Below are 22,981 nucleotides of genomic sequence, written 5' to 3'. Positions count from 1 at the left end.
CGCTGCTCTACCCAACCTATACAACAACAACCCCCATTCGCCACTAAGTGGCGGTGCCGTCACCACGACGCTTGTGCCAGGTCATGTGCACCTTGAGGCCACGTGAAGTGTCGAACGCCCGCTGGCAGGAGGTCACGGGGCAGACCCAGCAGGTGCCACGGGTCAACTGACTGAGATGACTGACTGATGCACCACCTGTGCCCCCTACTGTGCCAACTTGCTGATGCACGCTCTGGGTTCTCTGGTCTGACACTGACGAGGCCATCAACAAGAAGGCTGTCTGGTGCAGGCCAATCAGTTTCACAGACAATGCAAATCTTATCAGAGCACGTCTTGTTGGCATGTTCACCACAAGTGCCGTGGTTAATGCAGTACTAGATTACGTGCAAAAGGTGTTTGATGTTTGAACTTTTTAAACACCTCCCGCTTTATTGCCAGACAGGGTTAAACCTTCTTTTTCATACTTTGATCCTGGGAAAAAGGTCACGTGCCATTGCTTTACTTTCGTTTCAGCCGAAATCCTTGTTTGACCGTTACTTTTATGTGTATTATGCCTCCCTTACAGCGAGTGGACGACTTGTTATCATTGCAAAGAAATTGCAACGAGCAGTCAACAAGTGGCAAAAAGAATAAAAACAACGCTCAATTAAATTTAAATCGAAAAATGATGGATTCCTGTTTCTCTGCATTTGTATGCAGAGAGAAGAAACAGTGGCAGATATGCTCAAAGCCCAAATATCTGACGAGCTGATCGGCAGCTTTGCGAATGTTTACATTTCTCTCAGGAACTACCTTGCCATATTGGGAATAACTTGTGAAGAGGAGCGTTCTTTTTCGAAGCTAAAGCTGATTTAAGAAAAACTGTCTCCGATCAACCACAGGACAACAACAACAACGCCGCCTTTGTCTTCTCTCGCCCCGCTACTCTCGATTGAGAATGAGATTGTACCATTTGTAGATGTTTATTTTGCTAATTTCGTAATTCAACAAATCTCTAAAATGTAATCTCCGGTGTTAATTTCTCTCTCACCTCATGAAAAACAAAACGGTTGACATGACTCGTCATCTTTGTATCTACACCGCTGCCGAACCTTTAATCTCTATAAATATATTTAGTCCAGAAGATATACTCTTAGGTTTTTTCGGTAAAGTAACGTAGGTAAAAATAAATATAAATAATAGAAATAAAATAATAAATCACCACGTTTCGGAGGCAACACAAGTCTCCGTCATCAGGTGGGACCGTCACAGCTAGATTTACTGTATCAAGTGAAAAATTCAACTTGTATTTAAGGGCTTGTCTCTTGGATTTTTCCTCACTTGATACAGTACATTTAGCTGTGACGGTCCCACCTGATGACGGAGACTTGTGTTGCCTCCGAAACGTCGTGATTTATTATTTTATTTCTATTATTATTTATTTTGTATTTTTACCTACGTGACTTTACCGAAAAAACCTAAGAGTATGAATCCTTGCAGTCACGAAAGCTTCAAATCTAGAATCAAGAAGATGTCTCGGTTAAATTTCGATTTAAAGTTTTCGTGACTGCAGGGATTCATCTTCTTGGTTCTTTCGGTAAAGTCACGTAGAATGGAAATTATAAAATAATAAAAATAAACCAATAAAATAATTCTCACGACGTTTCGGCCACAACGCAAGCAGCCGTCCTCAGGTGAAGAACAGGTCTATCGAGAAGACAGAGTCTGAATTCAGACTGAGGACGGCTGCTTGCGTTGTGGCCGAAACGTCTTGAGAATGATTTTATTATGTTTTAATTTTATTATTTCCATTCTACGTGACTTTACCGAAAGAACCAAGAAGATATCTCGGTTACATTTTTATCGTCGGCCCCTTTGGTGACCGCAGGCCATGGACACGTGGCGGATTGGGTCACTGCGATGTCGCCGGGTGGTGGAGGAGGATTGGTTGAACGTCGCTGGAACATTGCTCTGCAAATCACTCGGCCGCCTTCACACAACAACAACAACAGCGGCAGCAGCGGCAGCAGCAGCTGCAGCGACAACTTGGCAGGGAGCCTCCTCGCAAATCATCTTGAGACCCAACAAAACCCGAATACGGATGAGGCTTTCCTGGTGAACGAGCGGATTAATTAAAGCAGCTGATGGCTCGGTGGGTTTTACGTAATAAAATAGAAATTTATTTGTGTGTTTAGAGTGATTTGTTTACATTTCCTATACTTTGCACGCCTATCGTGTGTTTGTGTCGTGTTTGTTGTTGTCACGTTCTGACCCCGTGCCCGTACGGGACATCTGCTTTAAAAAGAGCTTCATAGCTCATCGGATTCCTCCTGCAGTCTGCAGCATCCTGTGAATCCTCATGGACAGATGATGAGGCAGGAGAATGTCGACGGATGACTGGAACACGCAACTCGTGGCTTCATGACGTCTTGTGGCGATGCTGCCAAACCTGCTGCCGCTGCGTTGGCAAGTCGGGCACAGGCAGCAGCAACTCGACACGACCCATGTCACCACCACCACCACCACGTGTGTGCGTGTGGGGAGGCTCGTGAAGGACCATGCTGCTGCTGCTGCTGGGCAGTTGGAGGCAGTCGCCCTCCAGCAACAACAGCGGAGGGCAGAGGAGTGACGCTCACAACAACGAGCGGAGCGCAGGGCAGATAAAACGCAGCGAGTTGGCACAGGTGGTGGTGCAGCCATCTCAGTCGACCCGTGGCACCCGCTGGGTCTGTCCCGTGACCTCCTGCTCCTCCTGCTGCTGCCAGCAGCGAGCCTACGACACTTCCACGTGGCAGCCACAAAGTGCACCTAGCCTGGCACAGGCGCCGTGGTGACGTCACCGTCACTTGGCGAATGGCGGGTATTGGTATTGGAGTTAACACGGAAAGCAATAGACGACGTTTCGGGCAACGGCCCTTCACAACACATTCACAACACGTCCATAGCACATGTTCTGGTGCCATGAAGAATGTGCCATGAAAAAGGGTCGTTGCCCGAAACGTCGCCAACTATATTCTATGTTGTTGCTTTTCAAGCCACACACACACAGAGACTTGTTTTGGACGAACGCGGTGGGTTTTAACTCATCATGTGACAGAGAAGATTACGTAATACGCGTGAATGCGTCAACACGCGGACCCGCTCGTCACGCTCTGCGCGATGACGTCATGACGCCGTCCTTCAAACCGTTGCCCGCAATGAAACCAGAACTCGCCAGCATTGCGTGATGACGTCAGCACGATTAAACGTCATCACGCATCCGCCGCACGCAAAGCTTGGGCTCTGAAACCATGCGCGTCACCATTACGTAATGACGTCATCGCATACCCCCCCCCCAACCAAGCATTGACAATGTAACCGTGCGTGTCAGCATTGCGTGATGACGTCACCGCATCACCCACCTCCCCAGCACACCATGACAGCCATGCGTGATGACGTCACCGCATCACCCACCCCCCCAGCACACCATGACAGCCATGCGTGATGACGTCACCGCATCACCCACCCCCCCAGCACACCATGACAGCCATGCGTGATGACGTCACCGCATTACCCACCCCCCAGCACACATAGACAGCAATGCGCAATGACGTCACCCCGTCGTTTATTGCTCGCGTTTTGAAATCGTGCGTGCCAGCATTGCGCGATGACGTCACGACGCCAATTGACGTCACTACGTCAGTGGCGTCATCCTGCGTCATGGCGGTTTGGTCGGTCGGTGCGGTCGTTCGCTGTTAGTGAAGATTATTCTCCCGGTTTTAAAGTTGAATTTCGAACAAATCTCAGCCATGTCTGGCTCGGCGGACTTCATCCTGCCTCAGAAATGTACGCCGCGTATTTTCGCCGACAGTTTTTAGGTTTTATTTCGGACAAATCCCCTCGACCCGAGCCCCCAGCTCTCTCGCCTAGCGCCGCTGCCCGGAGAGAAGACCGTTTTCCCGCTGGAGGCGCTAGGCCGCACGGCGTCTCGTCGGGGTTCGGTTTTCTTCACTCCTTAACGTCACGTAAGAGATGTATGAAGGTTTTGTGATTGTTTTGAGCCGTCAAAGTTGATGTGTTTTAGGTGTATGCGGAGTACGTGTATGTAATGTGTTTGACGTATAATGTAATCGTGTGTGTAATATAATCAGCCGCGATCTCTCCACTGCTGGCTTAAGTCATCCCCACACTCTCACTGCCATCCATCTCCGCTTGCACATCGCTCCATCTCCGCCTGCACATCGCTCCATCTCCGCTTGCACATCGCTCCATCTCCGCCTGCACATCGCTCCATCTCCGCTTGCACATCGCTCCATCTCCGCCTGCACATCGCTCCATCTCCGCCTGCACATCGCTCCATCTCCGCTTGCACATCGCTCCATCTCCGCTTGCACATCGCTCCATCTCCGCTTGCACATCGCTCCATCTCCGCCTGCACATCGCTCCATCTCCACTTGCACATCGCTCCATCTCCGCTTGCACATCGCTCCATCTCCGCCTGCACATCGCTCCATCTCCGCTTGCACATCGCTCCATCTCCGCTTGCACATCGCTCCATCTCCGCTTGCACATCGCTCCATCTCCGCTTGCCCATCGCTCCATCTCCGCTTGCCCATCGCTCCATCTCCGCCTGCACATCGCTCCATCTCCGCTTGCCCATCGCTCCATCTCCGCTTGCACATCGCTCCATCTCCGCTTGCCCATCGCTCCATCTCCGCCTGCACATCGCTCCATCTCCGCCGCTGCGTAGACGCGTTCCCTCTGCTGGCTGCCGTTCCGTCACCAGCCTCCCCGCACCGACCCTGTGTATGTTCTTGTGTGCGCGTGCACCTAGCCTGGCACAGGCGCCGTGGAGACGTCACCGCCACTAAGTGGCGAATCGCGGCCGTGTTGTTGTTGTTGTTTGTCGGGAGCGGTGGGGGAGCGGTTAGCGCGCTGCGCTACGATCTCGGCAAAGGTGCGAGGCCGTGAGCGGTGGCGATGATCTTAACCGGTCCTGGGCCTCCTCTAGGTCGACTTGGCCTCAAACGAGTACCTGGTGTGCTGTGTAAACATTACCACTGGGGAGACAAAGGCGGCCGGGCGTGGTGCTGGCCACCCATCCCCCCACGTGTGCCGTGCCGGCCTTCATAGGTGATTCTGGCTCACAGCGCTTGCGCCAGCAATCTGTTCAGGATTAAGGCGACACGGGGGATCTTTGTGTGCGAGTGTCAATATTGCGTTTGAGATTGTGGCAGTCTATTGCACTGCGCTAAGAACCCGGCGAGTTACATTCCCGGCCACGGATATCATCAGTTGCGAATATGTTTCTATATGTACGGTGATAATGTGTACGTGTTTTAGACATGTAAAATGTACATTATAAAAGTATGTAATTGAATGTATATGTGGACGTATAGTGTAACGGTTAGCGAACCCAGCGACACGAGTTCGATTCCCGTTCACGGCCATCACCAGTGACTTATCTGAACCGGCCACGGGCCTCCCCTAGGTCGACTCAGCCTCAAATGAGTACCTGGTACGGTGTGTAAACATCGCCACTGGGGAGACAAAGGCGGCCGGGCGTGGTGCTGGCCACCCACCCCCTCGTGTGCCGTGCCGGCCTTCATAGGTGCTACTCGCTAACAGCACTTGCTCCTACAGTCTGTTTAGGCTACACGGGAGATCTTTGTCTATATATGGGCAACTGCTGAGTTTGCACATCGTAAGCGCAATTAAAGTATTGCTGCCACGACACCTTTAAAATCCCAGTTTCGGGAATTGATCTATGGGTTTGCTGGCTCCCATCGTGAGAGTTGTAGATGTGACGTTGCTGTGCCCAGTGGTGCCTGCTATAACGTAGGGAAGAGTCTTGGCGCTCTATACTAGTGGTTTGGGTGGGATTGCTGGCACCCGTAAGAAGACATTTTTGCATTTCCAGCACTGCCTGGGGGAGACTTTAAGCGCAGCCTTGCACACGTTTTGCGGTCTGTTGTGTTCCGTGAATTGTGTGTGCGTGGCTAGCGGTTAGCGCCCTGCCCTGCGTAACGAACCCCGCCACCCGAGTTCGATTCCCTCTCGTGGCGGCCAACACCGGTGACGATTATCTGAATCGGTTCTGGACCTCTCCTAGGTCAAATGAGTACCTGGTGCGGTGTGTAAACATCGCCACTGGTGAGACAAAGGCGGCTGGGAGTGGTGGCTGGCTACCCACCCCTTCGTGAGCCGTGCCAGCCTTCATAGGTGTTGCTCGCTAGCAGCACTTGCCCCAACAGTCTGTTGGAGGCGACACGGGGGATCTTAGTGTGTGTGTGTGCATGTGCGGGCGGACGCAGTGGTTAGCGCACTGCGCCACAAACCCGGCAACTTGGGTTCAGTTCCATTTCCGAACTGGCCGTGGAAAATATTCAGTGGTGAGCGATGTCTGAACTGATTTGTGGGCCTCCCCTAGCTCTAGTCGGCCTTAAATGCATCAGCTCTGGGAAGACGGGCAAAAATGTATCATGGTTCTCAAGTCCACACCACCCTGGTTGTGTTGCTAGCACTATGACCGGCAACCTTTGTCTACGTTTGGGCTACTTTAAAGATTGCTCGTGTAACAGCAGCACGTATTAAGGCTGTGTATACACGTGTGTATGTGTGTGCTTGTACGGGCGTGGTGCTGGCCGCTGACCCCCTCGTGTGCCGTGCCGGCTTTAATTGGTGCTATTCGCACTTGCCCAAACAGTCCGCTCCAGGCTATACGGGGAATCTTTGTGTGTATTTGTGTAGGTACATGTTCTTGTATGTGCGAGTGTATTTCTGCGTGTAAGGTGTATGTAATTATGCAGATGAATAAACAATATATCCCGAAAAAAAATATCATCAGCAGCTAAAGTAGCAATAAATCCACTGCTGGAAAGGCACTTCGTCTCTGTCTCTCACAGCGCACCAATCCATCTCAAGCACTTGCGCACGAGCTGGTGTAACCGCTCCATCTCCGCACGAGGCAGTCTTCTCTGGCCGTGTTGGCTGCCACATGTACATATTTCATGGTGCTGGCCACCCGCCCCCTCGTGTGCCGGCCTCCGTAGGTGCTGCTGCTCGCGAACAGCGCTTGCCCCGACAGTCATCTTGCCCTTTGGGTCTTCGGTAAAGCCACGTAGATAGGAAAAATATCAAAATCTTGCGACGTGGCTTCACCAAAACACCCAAATAATGTGAATTCCTGCAGTCACGAAAGCTTTAGGTCAAGAGTCATCTTGTCGTTTTAGGCGAAGCTGAAATGTCCATCTCATTGTACATTGGCTGCGTGGTGGCCCCCACGTACAATGTGTCCGGCGATGGCGATACAGTTGCGAAACACACGAGGGGAAGTTAACTCCACTTTGCTTCCTCGTCACAGCGCCGAGCGTAGTGTTGTGATCTCTGTGTGTGTGCATGTTGAACGTCTTTCTGCACCGTACGTAGGATGTGCGGGGGGGGGGGACCACAAACTAAACACATAAAGTGGCTTTCAAGACAGGGGGGTTGGGGGGGGAGCCAGGCTCCGATAGATGGAAGGGAGCTTGAGTCATGGACCTTAAAGATGGATTGGAGGGAGCTTGAGTCATGGACCTTAAAGATGGATTGGAGGGAGCTTGAGTCATGGACCTTAAAGATGGATTGGAGGGAGCTTGAGTCATGGACCTTAAAGATGGATTGGAGGGAGCTTGAGTCATGGACCTGAAAGATGGATTGGAGGGAGCTTGAGTCATGGACCTGAAAGATGGATTGGAGCGAGCTTGAGTCATGGACCTTAAAGATGGATTGGAGGGAGCTTGAGTCATGGACCTTAAAGATGGATTGGAGGGAGCTTGAGTCATGGACCTTAAAGATGGATTGGAGGGAGCTTGAGTCATGGACCTTAAAGATGGATTGGAGGGAGCTTGAGTCATGGACCTTAAAGATGGATTGGAGGGAGCTTGAGTCATGGACCTTAAAGATGGATTGGAGGGAGCTTGAGTCATGGACCTGAAAGATGGATTGGAGGGAGCTTGAGTCATGGACCTGAAAGATGGATTGGAGCGAGCTTGAGTCATGGACCTTAAAGATGGATTGGAGGGAGCTTAAGTCATGGACCTTAAAGATGGATTGGAAGGAGCTTGAGTCATGGACCTTAAAGATGGATTGGAGGGAGCTTGAGTCATGGACCTGAAAGATGGATTGGAGGGAGCTTGAGTCATGGACCTTAAAGATGGATTGGAGGGAGCTTGAGTCATGGACCTTAAAGATGGATTGGAAGGAGCTTGAGTCATGGACCTTAAAGATGGATTGGAGGGAGCTTGAGTCATGGACCTGAAAGATGGATTGGAGGGAGCTTGAGTCATGGACCTTAAAGATGGATTGGAGGGAGCTTGAGTCATGGACCTGACAGAGGGAGGTCAAGAGTGCGGAGTCGGTGCGGTTACAACGCAGCTTTCCTGCCTGTGATCAGAATCTTTATTGAGACTGCAGGAAGAATGCGATGAGCTATGAAGCTCTTTCTGCAGATGTCCAGTCGGAGCACGGAGGTCAGAAAGTTAGAAAAAAAAACAAACAGACAATATGAGTGCAAACAATAGGAAAGGTAAACACAACCACTACAAATTGTATTTTTGTTTTTGAAAAATAATCTAATTGTATTTTGCCATGTAAATCCCACTGAGCTATTAGCTTATTTTTCAGAAGCGACCTGGTCATCACAAATGATAGCTCAACGAAGTGGCTTATCACGTGGACATTTATCGCAGCCAAATAATCTAAATTCACCACAAACTCCAAATATACAGCAGGCGTCAGGGTCGGGATCGAACCCCCGACCTCCTATATTCCAGGCGACGAAGGTAACATCTCCTAGCCACCGTGTGTAGCCCGTTGAAGATGGTCTCAGTCCAGGCACTGGGGAGACAAAGGTGACCAGGCATGTGGTGTTGAGCTAGATCACGCTCTCCGTGTGCAGTGGCAATGTTTAACAGCACTCCTCGCTAACAGCACTTGGCCCAACAATATTTAAGATTGTAAAGTGGATCTGCAACTCCGTGTCTGTGCTCGTGTGTGTGCCGTTGCAGATAAGTCATCATGGTTCAACAGTACCAGTCGCCTGTGCGAGTCTACAAGTTCCCCTTTGAGATGGTGATGGCGGTGAGAAGCACACACATACGTACAAATACATACTCGTACACAAAGACTAAGCTCCCCCGATCGTGTGCCTTGCCGGCCTTCATGTGGGGGGGGTGGGTGGCCAGCACCACGCCCCCCCCCCAGGTCACAATGTTTATACACCACACCAGGTGATCTTTTGAGGCTGAGTCAACATAGGGGAGTCCCAGGACCAGATCGAATAAGCGTCAAAGGTATTGATCATGAGGTAGGAATCGAACCCGGGTCCTCGAGTTTGTAGCGCAGCGCGCTTACCGCTGCACTGCCACTTCCCACATACATGCTCATACACATATATATACATGCTCACTTACACACATACATACACAGACCACTCATACACACATGTACATACTCGCATATACATATACACATACGTACTGCTGTTGACATATACAAGGTGGCTCAAACCACACCCGGCCGCCTTTGTCTCCCTAGTGCTGATGTTTACACATCAGCACCAGGTACTAATCTAAGGCTGATTCGACCTCGGGGAGACCCAAGATTGGTTCAGATATTCGTCACACACACGTTATATACACACACACACTGTACACGCAATCACCCATTTATTAGTTCACGCAATTACTCGCTTATACGCTACTTTCTCGCTCACTCGCCAACTCAATTGCACATTCCCACACCCATTCACTCGCACACTAAACCACTCACCAACCGGTTCACCCTCTGACCCGTCCACTCACAAACCCACTCGCTTAACCACTCGCTCACCCACGTACTCAACCACTCATTCACTTACCCACTGATTCATGCTGTCACTCACCCACCCTTAATAACCCCCTCACTCACTTCCACACTCACCCACTCATTCATTCACGTAAGTCTCAAAGGGCTCTCACCTGGTTAAATAAAGGCTTCTAATAATACTGTGTCTGGGGTATCGAATGTTCTGTTCCAATTGTCTTGGGCAAGAAATCAACTGCGTCACCCTTTGCAAGCAGGGGGTAAACACGAGCTATATCACATTACTTCCGCAAAGAACAACACATCCTACGTGCGCAAGCATACTGTAATGTGCAAAGGCAAAGATCCTCTGTGTAGCCTCCATAATATGTTGGGAAAGTCCTGTTTGTGCACACAAATGTATACAGACAATAAGAGAAACATCCCCCCTGTATCCTCATCAGACTGTTGGGATAAATGCTGTTAGTGAGCAGCACCTATGATGGCTGTAACGGCACACGACGGGGTGGGAGGGCAGGACCACGCCCAGTCGCCTTTGTCTCCCCAGTGGTGATGTGTTATACAGCGCACTAGGTACTCATTTGAGGCCGAGTCTATCTAGACGAGGCCCATTACAGGTTTTTACATCACTGATATGATCCACAGCACTTGCCCCAATAGTCTCTATGATGGATCTTTGTCTTTGTGCACGCACAAGGTATGTGGGTGTGTTCACACTTATGTTAGGAGCGGTGGTGCAGTGGTTAGCACACTGCGTTATGACCCCGACGATCGACTGGTGCGATGTATGCACATCTCCACCAGGGAGACAAAGGCGGCCGGGCGTGGTAATGGCCACCCACCCCCTCGTGTGCCGTGCCGGCCCACACGGGCGCTGCTACTCGCTAACTGCGCTCGCCCCAACCGTTCAGAGCGGTTGTGGTGGGTGCGGTTGTTTAGGCTCCGGTTCCCCAACTATTGTGCACTCGTGGTGTTTGTGCTTGTATCTATATCTCTGTAAATAAATCAACAGAGGGGGCTGTGTTGCCAGTCTTGCCGAGTCGGCGGTTAAATAGTTTTAAGCCCCTGGGCTGTAGGAACCGGTATTTTCCGTCGGCGTGAGGTCTTTTTTGTTTAAGCAGGCAAACTGGAGAGCGGTGTTCGACCTTTCTGGGTCTCAGAAGGTCAAAACTGCTCCTTAAAGGCTTGCCCCAACAGGTTATGTAGCCTATTAGAGAGAAATATGTCTGTGTATGTATGCATGTGGTTTCATGTGTTTGTGTGTGCGAGTTTGTGTCGGGGGGGGGGGGGGGGAGCGGTAGTGTAGCGGTGAGCGCTACGCTACGAACCCGGCGACCCGAGTTCGATTCCCGCTCACGGCCATCAACACCAGTGACGATTTTCTGAACCGGTCCTGGGCCTCCCCTAGGTCAACTCGGCCTCAGATGAGCACCTGGCTTGGTGTGTAAACATCGCCACTCGGTAGACAAATGTGGCTTGGTCGTGGCGCTGGCCACCTACCCCCTTGTGTGCCATGCCAGCTTTCATAGATGCTCACAACCAGCACTTGCCCCAATGGTCCGTTAAGGTCACCCGGGGGATCCCTGTCCCTGTGTGTGTGTGTGTGATACGTTCAGGCTACACGGGGTGAGGGGGGGGTCTCTGTCCTCGTGTGTCTTTGTGATACGTTAAGGCTACACGGGGGGGTCTCTGTGTGTGTGTGTGACGCGACAGGCGTACGAGCGACGCTTCCCCACCTGCCCTCTCATCCCGGTGTTTGTGGGGAGCGAGCGTCTGGCGGAGCAGCGCAGCGAAGACGGCGCTCTGCACGTCATCGAGAGGAGGTGCAAGCTCAACGTGGAGGCACCACGCCTGCTCAAGAAGGTGATCATTGTCGTAATTATCATTAAGTAATTAAATTTCATACAGCGTCATTCATGCGAATTGAAACTCAACTAAATTAGTTTTTGATTTTAACAGGTAAGGTCCACTGAGCAATGTGGCTCTTTTTTTTAAGCGACCTGGCTTTTAACAAGGTGGCTGATATCATCATCATGTGGACATTTGAACCTTATGGCAGGACCCCGGGATGCCATAAGCCACCGGCTCTCGCATCAACTGCGTTGCGACGTCATTTTATGTCCGTTGAAGGCGAACGATACGGCGATCTATTCCTCTCGACGAGCTCTACGCGATGCGCTAATCAAAGTTTTGTTTCTTCTGCGCATTAATTCTCACTGTGCTTGGACGATGTGACAACAGAATGATCCGCGCCAGGTGGATTTTGTGGCGTTTATGTGCGCGGTGGTACGGAGTCACCAAAAGTAAATAAAAAAATTACGATTTTGACTTCCATTTACAGCAGCCAAATAATTTAAACGCATGTTGATTCTGAATGTGGAGGGAAAAACTTGAGAACCTGGAGAAAACTCCACACGGCCACGGGGAGAGAGAGGCATGCAAACTCCAAATATGCAGCAGGCGTCAAGGTCGGGATGTAACTCACTACCTCCTTCATACCAGTTGAGCTCGGGCCTCCCCAGGTCAACTCGTGGTGCGGTGCGTAAACATCGCCATGTGGGAGACAAAGGTGGCCGGGCGTGGTGCTGGCTGCCCCACTCTCGTGTGCCGAGTCGGCCTTAATAAGGTGCTGCTACTCGCGAACAGCGCTTGCCCCAACTCTCTCTAAAAGGCGATACGTGCATACGTACGCTGAACTTCTTCTGCACCGTACGTAGCCAGCCGTGCTAATTGGAGGCGCGGTTGTGTGGTGGGGTGGGTAAGCACAACAAACGAAACACAGAGGCGGTTGTGAAGCAGTGAGTTTTTAATCTATACGGGTATGGGGGGTCTTTGTTCTTTTTGTGCGTGCAGATAGCCGGCGTGGACTTTGTGTTCTTCATCCAGAAGAACACGCTCAACTGGCGCGAGCGCACGCTGCACATCGAGGCTCACAACGAGACGTTCGCCACGCGCGTCATCGTCAACGAGAAGTGCAGCTACAGCGTGAGCGCCGCCACTCGTCATCGTCACCGTCATCACCATCATAATTACCATCGTCACCAGCGTCATCACCGTCATCATCACCATCGTCACCGTCATCATCACCGTCATCGTCACCGTCATCATCACCATCATCATCACCATCGTCACAAGCGTCATCACCGTCGACATCATCATCGTTGCAAACATCATCACCAACATCACCATCAGTATCGTTAACATCTCTGTCATCAACATTGTCATCTACTGTGCCGGCCTTCATAGGTGCTGGCTAACAGCACTTGCCCCAATAGTCTGTGTAGGCTAGATGGGGAATCTTTCTCTTTGTCATCCTCAGGTCCACCCTGACAATGATCAGTGGACGTGCTTTGAGCAGACGGCCAGCCTGGACATCAAGTCCTTCTTCGGCTTTGAGAGCTCGGTGGAGAAAGTGGCCATGAAGCAGTACACAGCCAACATCAAGAAGGTCTGCCACCCTCCCTCCGTAGTGTGTACGTGTGTGTGTGTGTGTACAATGTGCGTGTATGTACAATGTGTGTGTGTGTACAATGTGTGTGTGTGTACAATGTGTGTGTGTAGGTACTATGTTTGTGTATGCAATGTGGTGTGTCAAGTGTGCGTGTGTATCTGTGCGCGTCCTCGTGTGTGCCGTTCTGGCCTTCGTTCTGGCCTTCTGGTGCTCGCCAACGGCACTTACCCCAAGAGTCTGTGAATGCTATACGGGGGATCTTTGTCTCGCCTTCGTGTACGGGGAGCGGTGGCACAGTGGTGAGCACGCTGCGCTTAATGAACTCGGCGACCGAGGTTCAGTTCCCTGTTGCGGCGAACATCTGAGACGAGTGATATCGGAGCATTGCCCCCTCTCGTGCCGTGCCGGCCTTCGGAGGTGCTCGCTCATAGCACTTGCTCAAGCAGCCTGTCAAGGCTAATTCGAGTGACCTTTGTATTTGTTTTACAGAGTAAGGAGGCGATTGAGTTCAATCTGTGCCTCTGTGTGTGTGTGTATATATACAGTGGGGTGCGGTAGTGTCGCGGTTAGCGCTACGCTGCGCTATAAACCCGGTGACCCGAGTTTGATTCCCGCTCACGGCCAACACCGGTGACGCTTATCTGAACCGATCCTGGGCCTCCCCTAGGTTGACTCGGCCTCAAATGATAACCTGGTGCGGTGTGTAAACATCGCCACTATAGGGAGACAAAGTCGGCCGGGCGTGGTGCTGGCCACCCACCCCCTCGTGTCCCGTGCGGCCTTCGTAGGTGCTACTCACGAAGAGGACTTTCCCCAACAGTCTTGTTAAGGCTACACTGTGAGGGGGGGAATCTTTGTCTTTATACATGCAGTGGTTAGCTGGACCATTACCTGATGAAATGACAAAGTAATTTAGCACGAGAGCCGGTGGCAGCTGCTGCAGCAGCAGTAGGTGGCGGTGGCGGTGCGCTGTGCCGCTCCCCTGGAGGCCGGCCTCCCGCTCTCTCTCCAGCGCTGTCTCAATCACTTTCTGCTCCTCCGCTCTTGTCTTCCCTTCACTCCACTTTTGGCCCTTCTTGCATTCTGCTCCTCCGCCTTTGTCTTCCTTCTACACCACCTTCCGCTCCCCCTCCCCTCCCGCTCCATTGTGCTTGCCCACCGCATCTTTCCTGCGCCCCCGTTGTTTTTTGTGTCGCTCGCCTCGTCTTGGTTTTGTTTTGTTCATTTTACTTCTCGGAGGACGTCGCCCACACCCTCAACGGTGAGTACCGTGGCGGCATCCAGCCCCCCCCTCCCCCCCCCCCGTAAAATACGGCGCGGTCGTGGTACGGCACGGCAGTGTCACAGCAGAGCACATTTTTATTGTATTATACACGTATTTCGTAGAACGGTAAATTAATTGTAGATATGATTTACTTAATGCTATGTGGAGTACACGGGGTCGTTTAGACGTTGTTCATTTGAATCCCATTAACTTATCACGTCGTAGGTGTTCACGGGCAATTTTACAATTCATCATTGATTTTTGGGTTTGGCCGCTACGTAACGATCGCAGAATATCTGTGTCGTGCAACCCTCCACCACCCGACGTGGCCAAAGAGCTAAAGTTGTCACGTGGTGCAGAAGCGTCGTCGTTTCAGCTCGGTCACTGGTGAGCGGAGCAATCCTCACTACGATGAGGTAACAATGAGGTAACGCGGCGTTTCGTTTGAAACCGCGTCGGTCACCGTCGGGACATGAGAGAGAGAATGTCAAACATAGACAAAGTGTTTGTGTGTGTGCACAACACGTGGTTAGCGCTACGCTGCGCTCCGAACCCGGCGACCCGAGTTCGATCCACGCTCACGGCCAACACCAGTGACGATTATCTGAATCGGTGCTGGGCACTCCAATAGGTCGACTCGGCCTAAAATGATTACCCGGTGCGGTGTGTAAACATCGCCACAGGGGAGACAAAGGCGGCCAGGCATGGTGGTGGCCACCCACCCCCTCGTGTGCCGTGCCGGCCTTCATAGGTTTTCGTGAACAGCACTTGCCCCCGCAGTCGCGTCAAGGCACTACGGGGGATCTTTGTCTTGTGTGTATGTACAGTGTATGTCTAGCTGCTCGCTTAGCAGCACTTGCTGCAAATCGTTGTCTTGCCTTTGTCATCGTCTATGTCTATGCACGAATGCATTTTTACATCTGCACATGCAACGGTAGTGTCGTAGTTAACGCGCTGCACTCGGAAACCCGGCGACCCGAGTTCGATTCCCGCTCGTGACCAACAACCGTGGCGAGTTTTTGAACCGTTCCTGAGCATCCCCAAGGTCGACTGGGCCTCAAATGAGGACCTGCCGCAGTATGTAAACATCGCCACCTGGGGAGACGAAGACAAACCGGGTGTGGAGTTGGTCACTCACCTTCTCGTGTGCCGTGCCGGCCTTCATCGGTTCTGCTCGCTAACAGTGCTCCGATTGGCACGGTTAGCTACGTACGGTGCAAAATAAGTTCTGTATGCATACGTACAGCACTCGCCTCATTAGGGTGGCACGCAGGAGGTCGTGGGTTCCATCCCGACCCTAACGCCTGCTGCTGTATATTTGGAGTTTGCAGGTTTTCCCCGTGGTTGCGTGGATCTTTCTCCGGGTCCTCCACTTTCCCCCCCACATTTAGAATCGGCGTCACGGGTTCAGATTATTTGGCTGCTCTAAATGTCCACATGGTGATCAGCCACTTTGTTGAGCTATCATTACGTGTGATAGCCAGGTCGCTTCTGACAAAGAGCTACACAGCCTTACCCAGTAACATAAAAATCGTTTGTTTTGTTTAGTTTAAAGGCTACGCGGACGGGGGTGGGACCTTTGTTTCTTTGTTCCGCACGCAGGGAAAGGAGGTGATCGAGTTCTACCTGCGGGAGCTGCAGGACCTCGGCGTGTCTCACCTGCCGCGGTGGGACGCCGCCCCGGGCCTGCACGGCACGCCGGCCATCGTGGCGGCCGTGGCGCTGAGGGCGGCGGCCACGGCCGACCCCGGCGCCGCCGCTACGCTCCCCACCGTGGCGCCGGCGGGGTCGGGCATGGTGACTATCACAACGGGCGGGGAGGACGGAGGAGCGGAGGGAGGAGACGGCACGACCAGCGGTGAGTGCGCGCGCGTCGTGAGACTTTGTGTTTGTGTGCGATTATTATCTGAACCGGTCCTGGGCCTCCCCTAGGTCGACTCGGCCTCAAACGAGCAGCTGGTGCGGTGCGTAAACATCGCCACTCGGGAGACAAAAGCGGTCGGGCGTGGTGCTGGCCACCCACTCCCTTGTGTGGCGTGCCGGCCTTCGTAGGTGCTCGCTAACAGCACTTGCCCCAACAGTCTGTTAAAGCTATGCAGGGGATATTTGTCTTTGTGCGACTGTTTAAGTGCGTGGTCTGTGTACGTTGGGTGAGGTACATAATTCGTGACTACGAGCAAAATAGAAGTAAGCTTGGGTTGGACATTACAAGGGACGATGGGCGGGTGATGGAATGATAGCCGAGGGAGAGAAGGGACACGGAGCACCGAGTAGATCAGACAACGAACGCAATGTTCAAACGGCTCCCGGGGATGAGGACCGATGGACGAGACGGAACGGCAGCCAAAGTGGGGAACACGCCCAGGGGCACGACTTCAGCGGAGATGGAGCGATGGCATCGGTCCCGCGCGCCGGAGATGGATTGCACCGTCGTGCGGGACGGTGACGGGCGTGGGGAGGCCATCATCCAGCAGCGGAGAGTCAGTGGCTGTAAGATATTAATGATGACAACGACGATGATGACAGTGTGTGTGTTGTGTCCTTGTGTTTGTGTGTGCGCGCGTGTGCAGTGTTAATCTCGGCCGTGTCTTCGGCCGCAGTCGACCTGGGAGTCCCCACCTCCTCCCTGTTCGAGAATATCACAGCCACGCCCGATGGTACTACACACAATAAAGACAAACACCCCCCCCCCCCCCCCCCCCGCATAGCCTCTAACACAATTTTGTGGCAAGTGCTGTTCGTCAGTCAACCCACGGCACCTGCTGAGCGTCCCGTGACCTCGTGCCAGCAGCGAGCCTTCGACACTCCACGCGATAGCCTCAAAGAGCGCCTAGCCTGGCACAGGCGCCGTGGTGACGTCGCAGCCACTTGGTGGCGAACGGCGGCTGTTATTGTGCCAGCACTTGCCCCAACGGTCTGCTAAGGCTACGTGGGGGATCTTTGTCTTGCGTGTCCGTGCACAGACAAGCTGGACGCGGATTACATCGAGCGGTACCTGGGGGAGTTGACGCCACTGCAGGAGAGCTGCCTCATCCGCCTGAGACTCTGGCTGCAGGAGTCGCACAAGGGCAAGGTGTGGCACTCACGCGCAGGGCACACAAAGTATACACACAGTGTATACACACAAAGTATACACACAAAGTATACACACAGAGTATAGACACAGAGTATGCACACACAGTATACACACAGAGTATAGACACAGAGTATGCACACAGAGTGTACACACAGAGTATACACACAGAGTATACACACAGAGTATGCACACACAGTATACACACAGAGTATACACACAAAGTATACACACAGAGTATACACACAGAGTATACACACAGAGTATAGACACAGAGTATAGACACAGAGTATGCACACAGAGTATGCACACAGAGTATGCACACAGAGTGTACACACAGAGTATACACACAGAGTATACACACAGAGTATACACACAGAGTGTACACACAGTGTACACACAGAGTATACACACAGAGTATACACAAAGTATATACACAGAGTGTACACACAGAGTATACACAAAGTATATACACAGAGTGTACACACAGAGTATACACACAGAGTATACACACAGAGTATACACACAGAGTATACACACAGAGTGTACACACAGAGTATACACACAAAGTATACACACAAAGTATACACATGGCCAGGATGTGATGCTCGTACACACAGTAAAAACACAGTACACGCAAATACATTGTTACACATGCCTATGCACACAGCACACAGACTTACACACAATCTAAAGTAAATCTAAATATTACGTCCATACATTTGCGAGAGACGTGCAAACCCAGGGTTTAAACTTTGCACCCGGCAGAAGTTGTCTCCCGACACGGCCATTGTGAACCTCTGCCACGTCCACCGTCTCCTCATCGTCTTGTGTATGCGTCTGTCCCCGACTTGTCCGTCCCTGTCTCCATGTCTCCCTCGCTCACTCATTCTCGTAGTCAGAGGCAGAAGACGTCAGCTCAGCGGAGGTAACAATTAGCTGTGATGTCCCCAAGCTGTTGAATGTTTAACGCTGTTCATAACAGGGTGAGCTTGGGCTACGGAAACGAGTTTATAGTGAAGTGGCGTTCTCCAGACGTCTTGTGACTCGGCTCCAGGAGACCGGGTCTCGGGGCCTTGAGACTTGGCTCCAGGAGACCGGGTCTCAGTGTCTTGAGACTCGGCTCCATGAGACCGGGTCTCAGTGTCTTGAGACTCGGCTCCAGGAGACCGGGTCTCAGGGCCTTGAGACTCGGCTCCAGGAGACCGGGTCTCAGGGTCTTGTGACTCGGCTCCAGGAGACCGGGTCTCAGTGTCTTGAGACTCGGCTCCAGGAGACCGGGTCTCAGGGTCTTGAGACTCGGCTCCAGGAGACCGGGTCTCAGGGTCTTGAGACTCGGCTCCAGGAGACCGGGTCTCAGGGTCTTGAGACTCGGCTCCAGGAGACCGGGTCTCGGGGCCTTGAGACTCGGCTCCAGGAGACCGGGTCTCAGGGTCTTGAGACTCGGCTCCAGGAGACCGGGTCTCAGTGTCTTGAGACTCGGCACCAGGAGACCGGGTCTCAGGGCCTTGAGACTCGGCTCCAGGAGACCGGGTCTCAGTGTCTTGAGACTCGGCTCCAGGAGACCGGGTCTCAGTGTCTTGAGACTCGGCACCAGGAGACCGGGTCTCAGGGTCTTGAGACTCGGCTCCAGGAGACCGGGTCTCAGCGTCTTGAGACTCGGCTCCAGGAGACCGGGTCTCAGGGTCTTGAGACTCGGCTCCAGGAGACCGGGTCTCAGGGTCTTGAGACTCGGCTCCAGGAGACCGGGTCTCAGGGTCTTGAGACTCGGCTCCAGGAGACCGGGTCTCAGGGCCTTGAGACTCGGTCTCCTGGAGACCGAGTCTCAGGGTCTTGAGACTCGGCTCCAGGAGACCGGGTCTCAGGGTCTTGAAACTCGGCTCCAGGAGACCGGGTCTCAGGGTCTTGAGATCCAGCTGCAAGAGACCGGGTTTCATGATCCTTTCCTCTTGCCCAGCGTCACAAGCATGCATGTAACTGCTACTTAATAACTTCGAGATTGAAACGTTTTAGCTATTGTAGTGTTTTGCATTTGTTGTTGTGTTCTTTATGATATGTTTTGCTTACGACATAGAAGATTTTAATGATTTTGCATGCTTTGCAGTGCGCGTGTGTGAGTGTGCGTGGTGCTGGCCACCCACCCCCGCGTGTGCCGTGCTGGCCTTCATAAGTGCTACTCGCGAACAACACTTACCCCAAAACCCCATTAAGGCTACACGTGGGATCTTTGTCTTTGTATGTCAGTGGGGAACGGTGGCGCAGTGCTTGGCACACGGCAGTACGATCCCAGCCACCTCCATTTATATCCCGGTCATGTCACGAGTTGTCGGAACCTGTTCTGGTCCTCCCCTAAGTTCACTCGGCCTTAAATGAGTCCCTGGTGCCAGTGTGTAAACGTCAGCACTGGGGAGACAAAGGCGGCCGGGCGTGGTCACTTCATCTCGTGCGCCGTGCCGGCCTGAGTAGGTGCTCCGCTGACAGCACTTTCGCCGTCAGTATTAATGACTCGCCGGGGGGATGTTTGTGGCTTGGAGCGTGTGAAGTGTCTTGCATGTTTACAGACGTGGACAAACATCCCCCGTCTCTAGCCCCCTGTTGTAGCCCATTGGGATAAGTGCTGTTTGCGAGCACCTGCTAAGGCCGGCCTGGTGTACACGCTTGTCGGAGTGGTGGTGTGGCGAGTGTGTATGTACATGTACGTTTAACTTCTTTCGCACCGTATGTAGCCAACCTTGCTAATCGGACTTGCGAAGGAAGGACCACAATCTGAACACAAAACGCAGTTGTAAAGAAATGAGTTTGTCAATGTGGGTGATTTAAAAGCGCATAGCTCCTCTGTGGCTTCCTAATATCGGAGGGAAGAGCGTTCCAGACGGCCGCAGAAGCGCGCATCTGAAAGCGCGCAGTGCAGTACATCATCCAAAATACCTCATCTTGGTGTGCGTTTTGGTCGGTAAGAGTGGCACACGAGGGCCGGGTTGTTATTCCCGTCTCGAGCACCTTTCGATGTGGACTTGCTGTTCTGCTGCGTGGGGTTTCTCCGTGTTTCACAGTCTCCCACCATAGCAGACAATGTTACCGCTCTTGGGCCCAAGACATCCCAATGCTGAAAATTGAAAGCATCACACGAACTCCGGTCATCCTCATGGCAGCGGCTTTTGGCTGGCCATCGAACAAAGACGGTCACTGCACCGCGCGCTGCTGGATGCGCTTCTACGGCCGTCTGGAACGCTCTTCTGTCCGATATTAGGAAGCCACTGGAGCTGGGCACTTTTACATCATCATCGTCTAGATTGACGAACTGCTTTTTGTATTTAGTTTGTTGTCCTGCAACTCCGATTAGTGCGGTTGGCTACATAAGAAAGAAGTTGAACATACAGATGTACACTGCAAATTACTCAATTGGGATCGCACACAGCAGCAACGTTGCCCCTCTACTACGGCAAAGATTTAGCGCAGGACCCTCCTGAAAGAGATTCTTGAGACTCGGTGAGGTTTTCCCAGTGTCGGCAAAGAAAACGTTTTTGGGTTTTTTTTTCATTAATTAAAAAATCTGAAGCAGATCCCGAGTGCGTGTGTGTACACTTGCACATCTGCCTGTGTGCGAGTGCTGTGCAACTACCCGAGTTAGATTCCCGCTCACGACCAACATCGGCGATGAATATACGAACCAGTGTTGGACCTCCTCTAGGTCGACTCAGCATTAAACGAGTAGCTGGTGCGCTGTGTAAATATCGCAACTGGGGAGACGGGGCTGACTGGGCGTGGTTCCAGCCACCCCACCCCCTTCATGTGTGCCGTGCCGGCCTTCATCTTATCTTACATTTCTCTAGCGCTTTTATCCGAGGTGCTTTACAAGGGTTACGAGTGCTACAATTAGGGTAACTAAAGTGATATGGTGAGTAGGGATGGGGTATAGGGAGGGCGGTGGGTCATGGCTCCTCGCTAACAGTGGAGTTTGTGTCTCTCTCTCTCCCCGTGGTCGCGTGGATTTTTCTCCAGGTCCTCCGATTATTCTCTCCACATTTAGAATCGACGTCACCACGTGTTCAGAGTATTTGGCTGCTGTTATAAATGTCCACGCGATAAGCCACTTCATTGAGCTATCATTTGTTTTGTATGTACTGTATGTGTGTTGAACCTATTCCGCACTGTACATAGCCAACCGTGCTAATTGGGGGTAGGACAACAAACTAAACGTAAAAAAGCAGCTCTAAAGAAATTAGTTTTCAATCTCGATAGAAAAACAATCGTTTGTGGCCTGGTCGCTTCAGAAAAACGGCTGCGTAGCGCAGAGGGCCTTGCCTGGTGAAGTACAACAAAAAAAAGTTCCGTTTCAGTTGGAACAGCACTTGCCCCACCAGTCTGTTGAAGGCTTCCTGGGGGGCGTGGGGACCTTTGTCTTTGCTGCGCGCCTCCAGATCCCGAAGGACGAGCACATCCTGCGCTTCCTGCGGGCGCGCGACTTCAACGTGGACAAGGCCAAGGAGATGCTCTGCCAGTCTCTGAGCTGGCGCAAGCAGTACCAGGTGGACTACCTGCTGGAGACCTGGGGGCTGCCGCCGGCGCTCGCGGACTACTACGCCGGCGGGTGGCACTACCAGGACCGCGGTGCGTGCGGGCTGTGACCGCACCGTGCGATGGGGCGCAGTGCGCTGTGTGTACGCTGCAGCGCAGTCTAATGTAGTGCAGTGTGCAGGGTAATGCCTTGTACAATGCAGTGCAGTGTGGAGTGTAATGCAGCATATACAATGTACAGTAATGGGATCCATTATACAATGTAGTGCAGAGTGAAGTGTAATGCATTCTACAATGTAGTGCAGCTTGTAGTGCAATGTAGTGTAATGCATGGTACAATGTAGTGTAATGCATGATACAATGTAGTGTGTGTAGTGTAATGCATGATACAATGTAGTGTAATGCATGATACAATGTAGTGTAATGCATGATACAATGTAGTGTAATGCATGATACAATGTAGTGTAATGCATGATACAATGTAGTGTAATGCATGATACAATGTAGTGTGTGTAGTGTAATGCATGATACAATGTAGTGTAATGCATGATACAATGTAGTGTAATGCATGATACAATGTAGTGTAATGCATGATACAATGTAGTGTAATGCATGATACAATGTAGTGTAATGCATGATACAATGTAGTGTAATGCATGATACAATGTAGTGTAATGCATGATACAATGTAGTGTAATGCATGATACAATGTAGTGTAATGCATGATACAATGTAGTGTAATGCATGATAGTATGTAGTGTAATGCATGATACAATGTAGTGTAATGCATGATACAATGTAGTGTGTGTATTGTAATGCATGATACAATGTAGTTGCAGTGTGTCGTGTTAACAATGCAATGACGATGGGTGCA

General features: G+C 51.8%; 1 protein-coding gene across 2 annotated transcripts in view; it reads left to right on the top strand.

Annotated features, from left to right (window-relative positions):
* The first annotated feature begins 3,643 nt into the window (after positions 1 to 3,643).
* Positions 3,644 to 22,981, top strand: part of LOC133358857 (SEC14-like protein 1) — a 33,857-nt gene continuing 14,519 nt past the window's right edge. Inside the window, exons 1-10 of one of the 2 annotated variants that reach the window (XM_061577311.1) lie at positions 3,644 to 3,983; positions 9,006 to 9,078; positions 11,515 to 11,664; positions 12,655 to 12,786; positions 13,121 to 13,249; positions 16,119 to 16,374; positions 17,087 to 17,173; positions 17,480 to 17,589; positions 18,488 to 18,517; positions 22,011 to 22,200. In XM_061577311.1, the coding sequence (XP_061433295.1) occupies positions 9,016 to 9,078; positions 11,515 to 11,664; positions 12,655 to 12,786; positions 13,121 to 13,249; positions 16,119 to 16,374; positions 17,087 to 17,173; positions 17,480 to 17,589; positions 18,488 to 18,517; positions 22,011 to 22,200 (1,147 nt within the window). In that variant the 5' untranslated portion in view covers positions 3,644 to 3,983; positions 9,006 to 9,015. The remainder of the gene's footprint in view (positions 3,984 to 9,005; positions 9,079 to 11,514; positions 11,665 to 12,654; positions 12,787 to 13,120; positions 13,250 to 16,118; positions 16,375 to 17,086; positions 17,174 to 17,479; positions 17,590 to 18,487; positions 18,518 to 22,010; positions 22,201 to 22,981) is intronic. The other variant, XM_061577312.1, reaches the window with a different exon arrangement.

This window comes from Lethenteron reissneri, chromosome 63, assembly GCF_015708825.2.
Source record: "Lethenteron reissneri isolate LAM-NWPU_2019-01 chromosome 63, ASM1570882v1, whole genome shotgun sequence".
Taxonomy (NCBI): Eukaryota; Metazoa; Chordata; class Hyperoartia; order Petromyzontiformes; family Petromyzontidae; genus Lethenteron; species Lethenteron reissneri.
The sequence above is the reverse complement of the archived record's forward strand: the minus strand, read 5'-3'. Positions and strand labels throughout refer to the sequence as shown.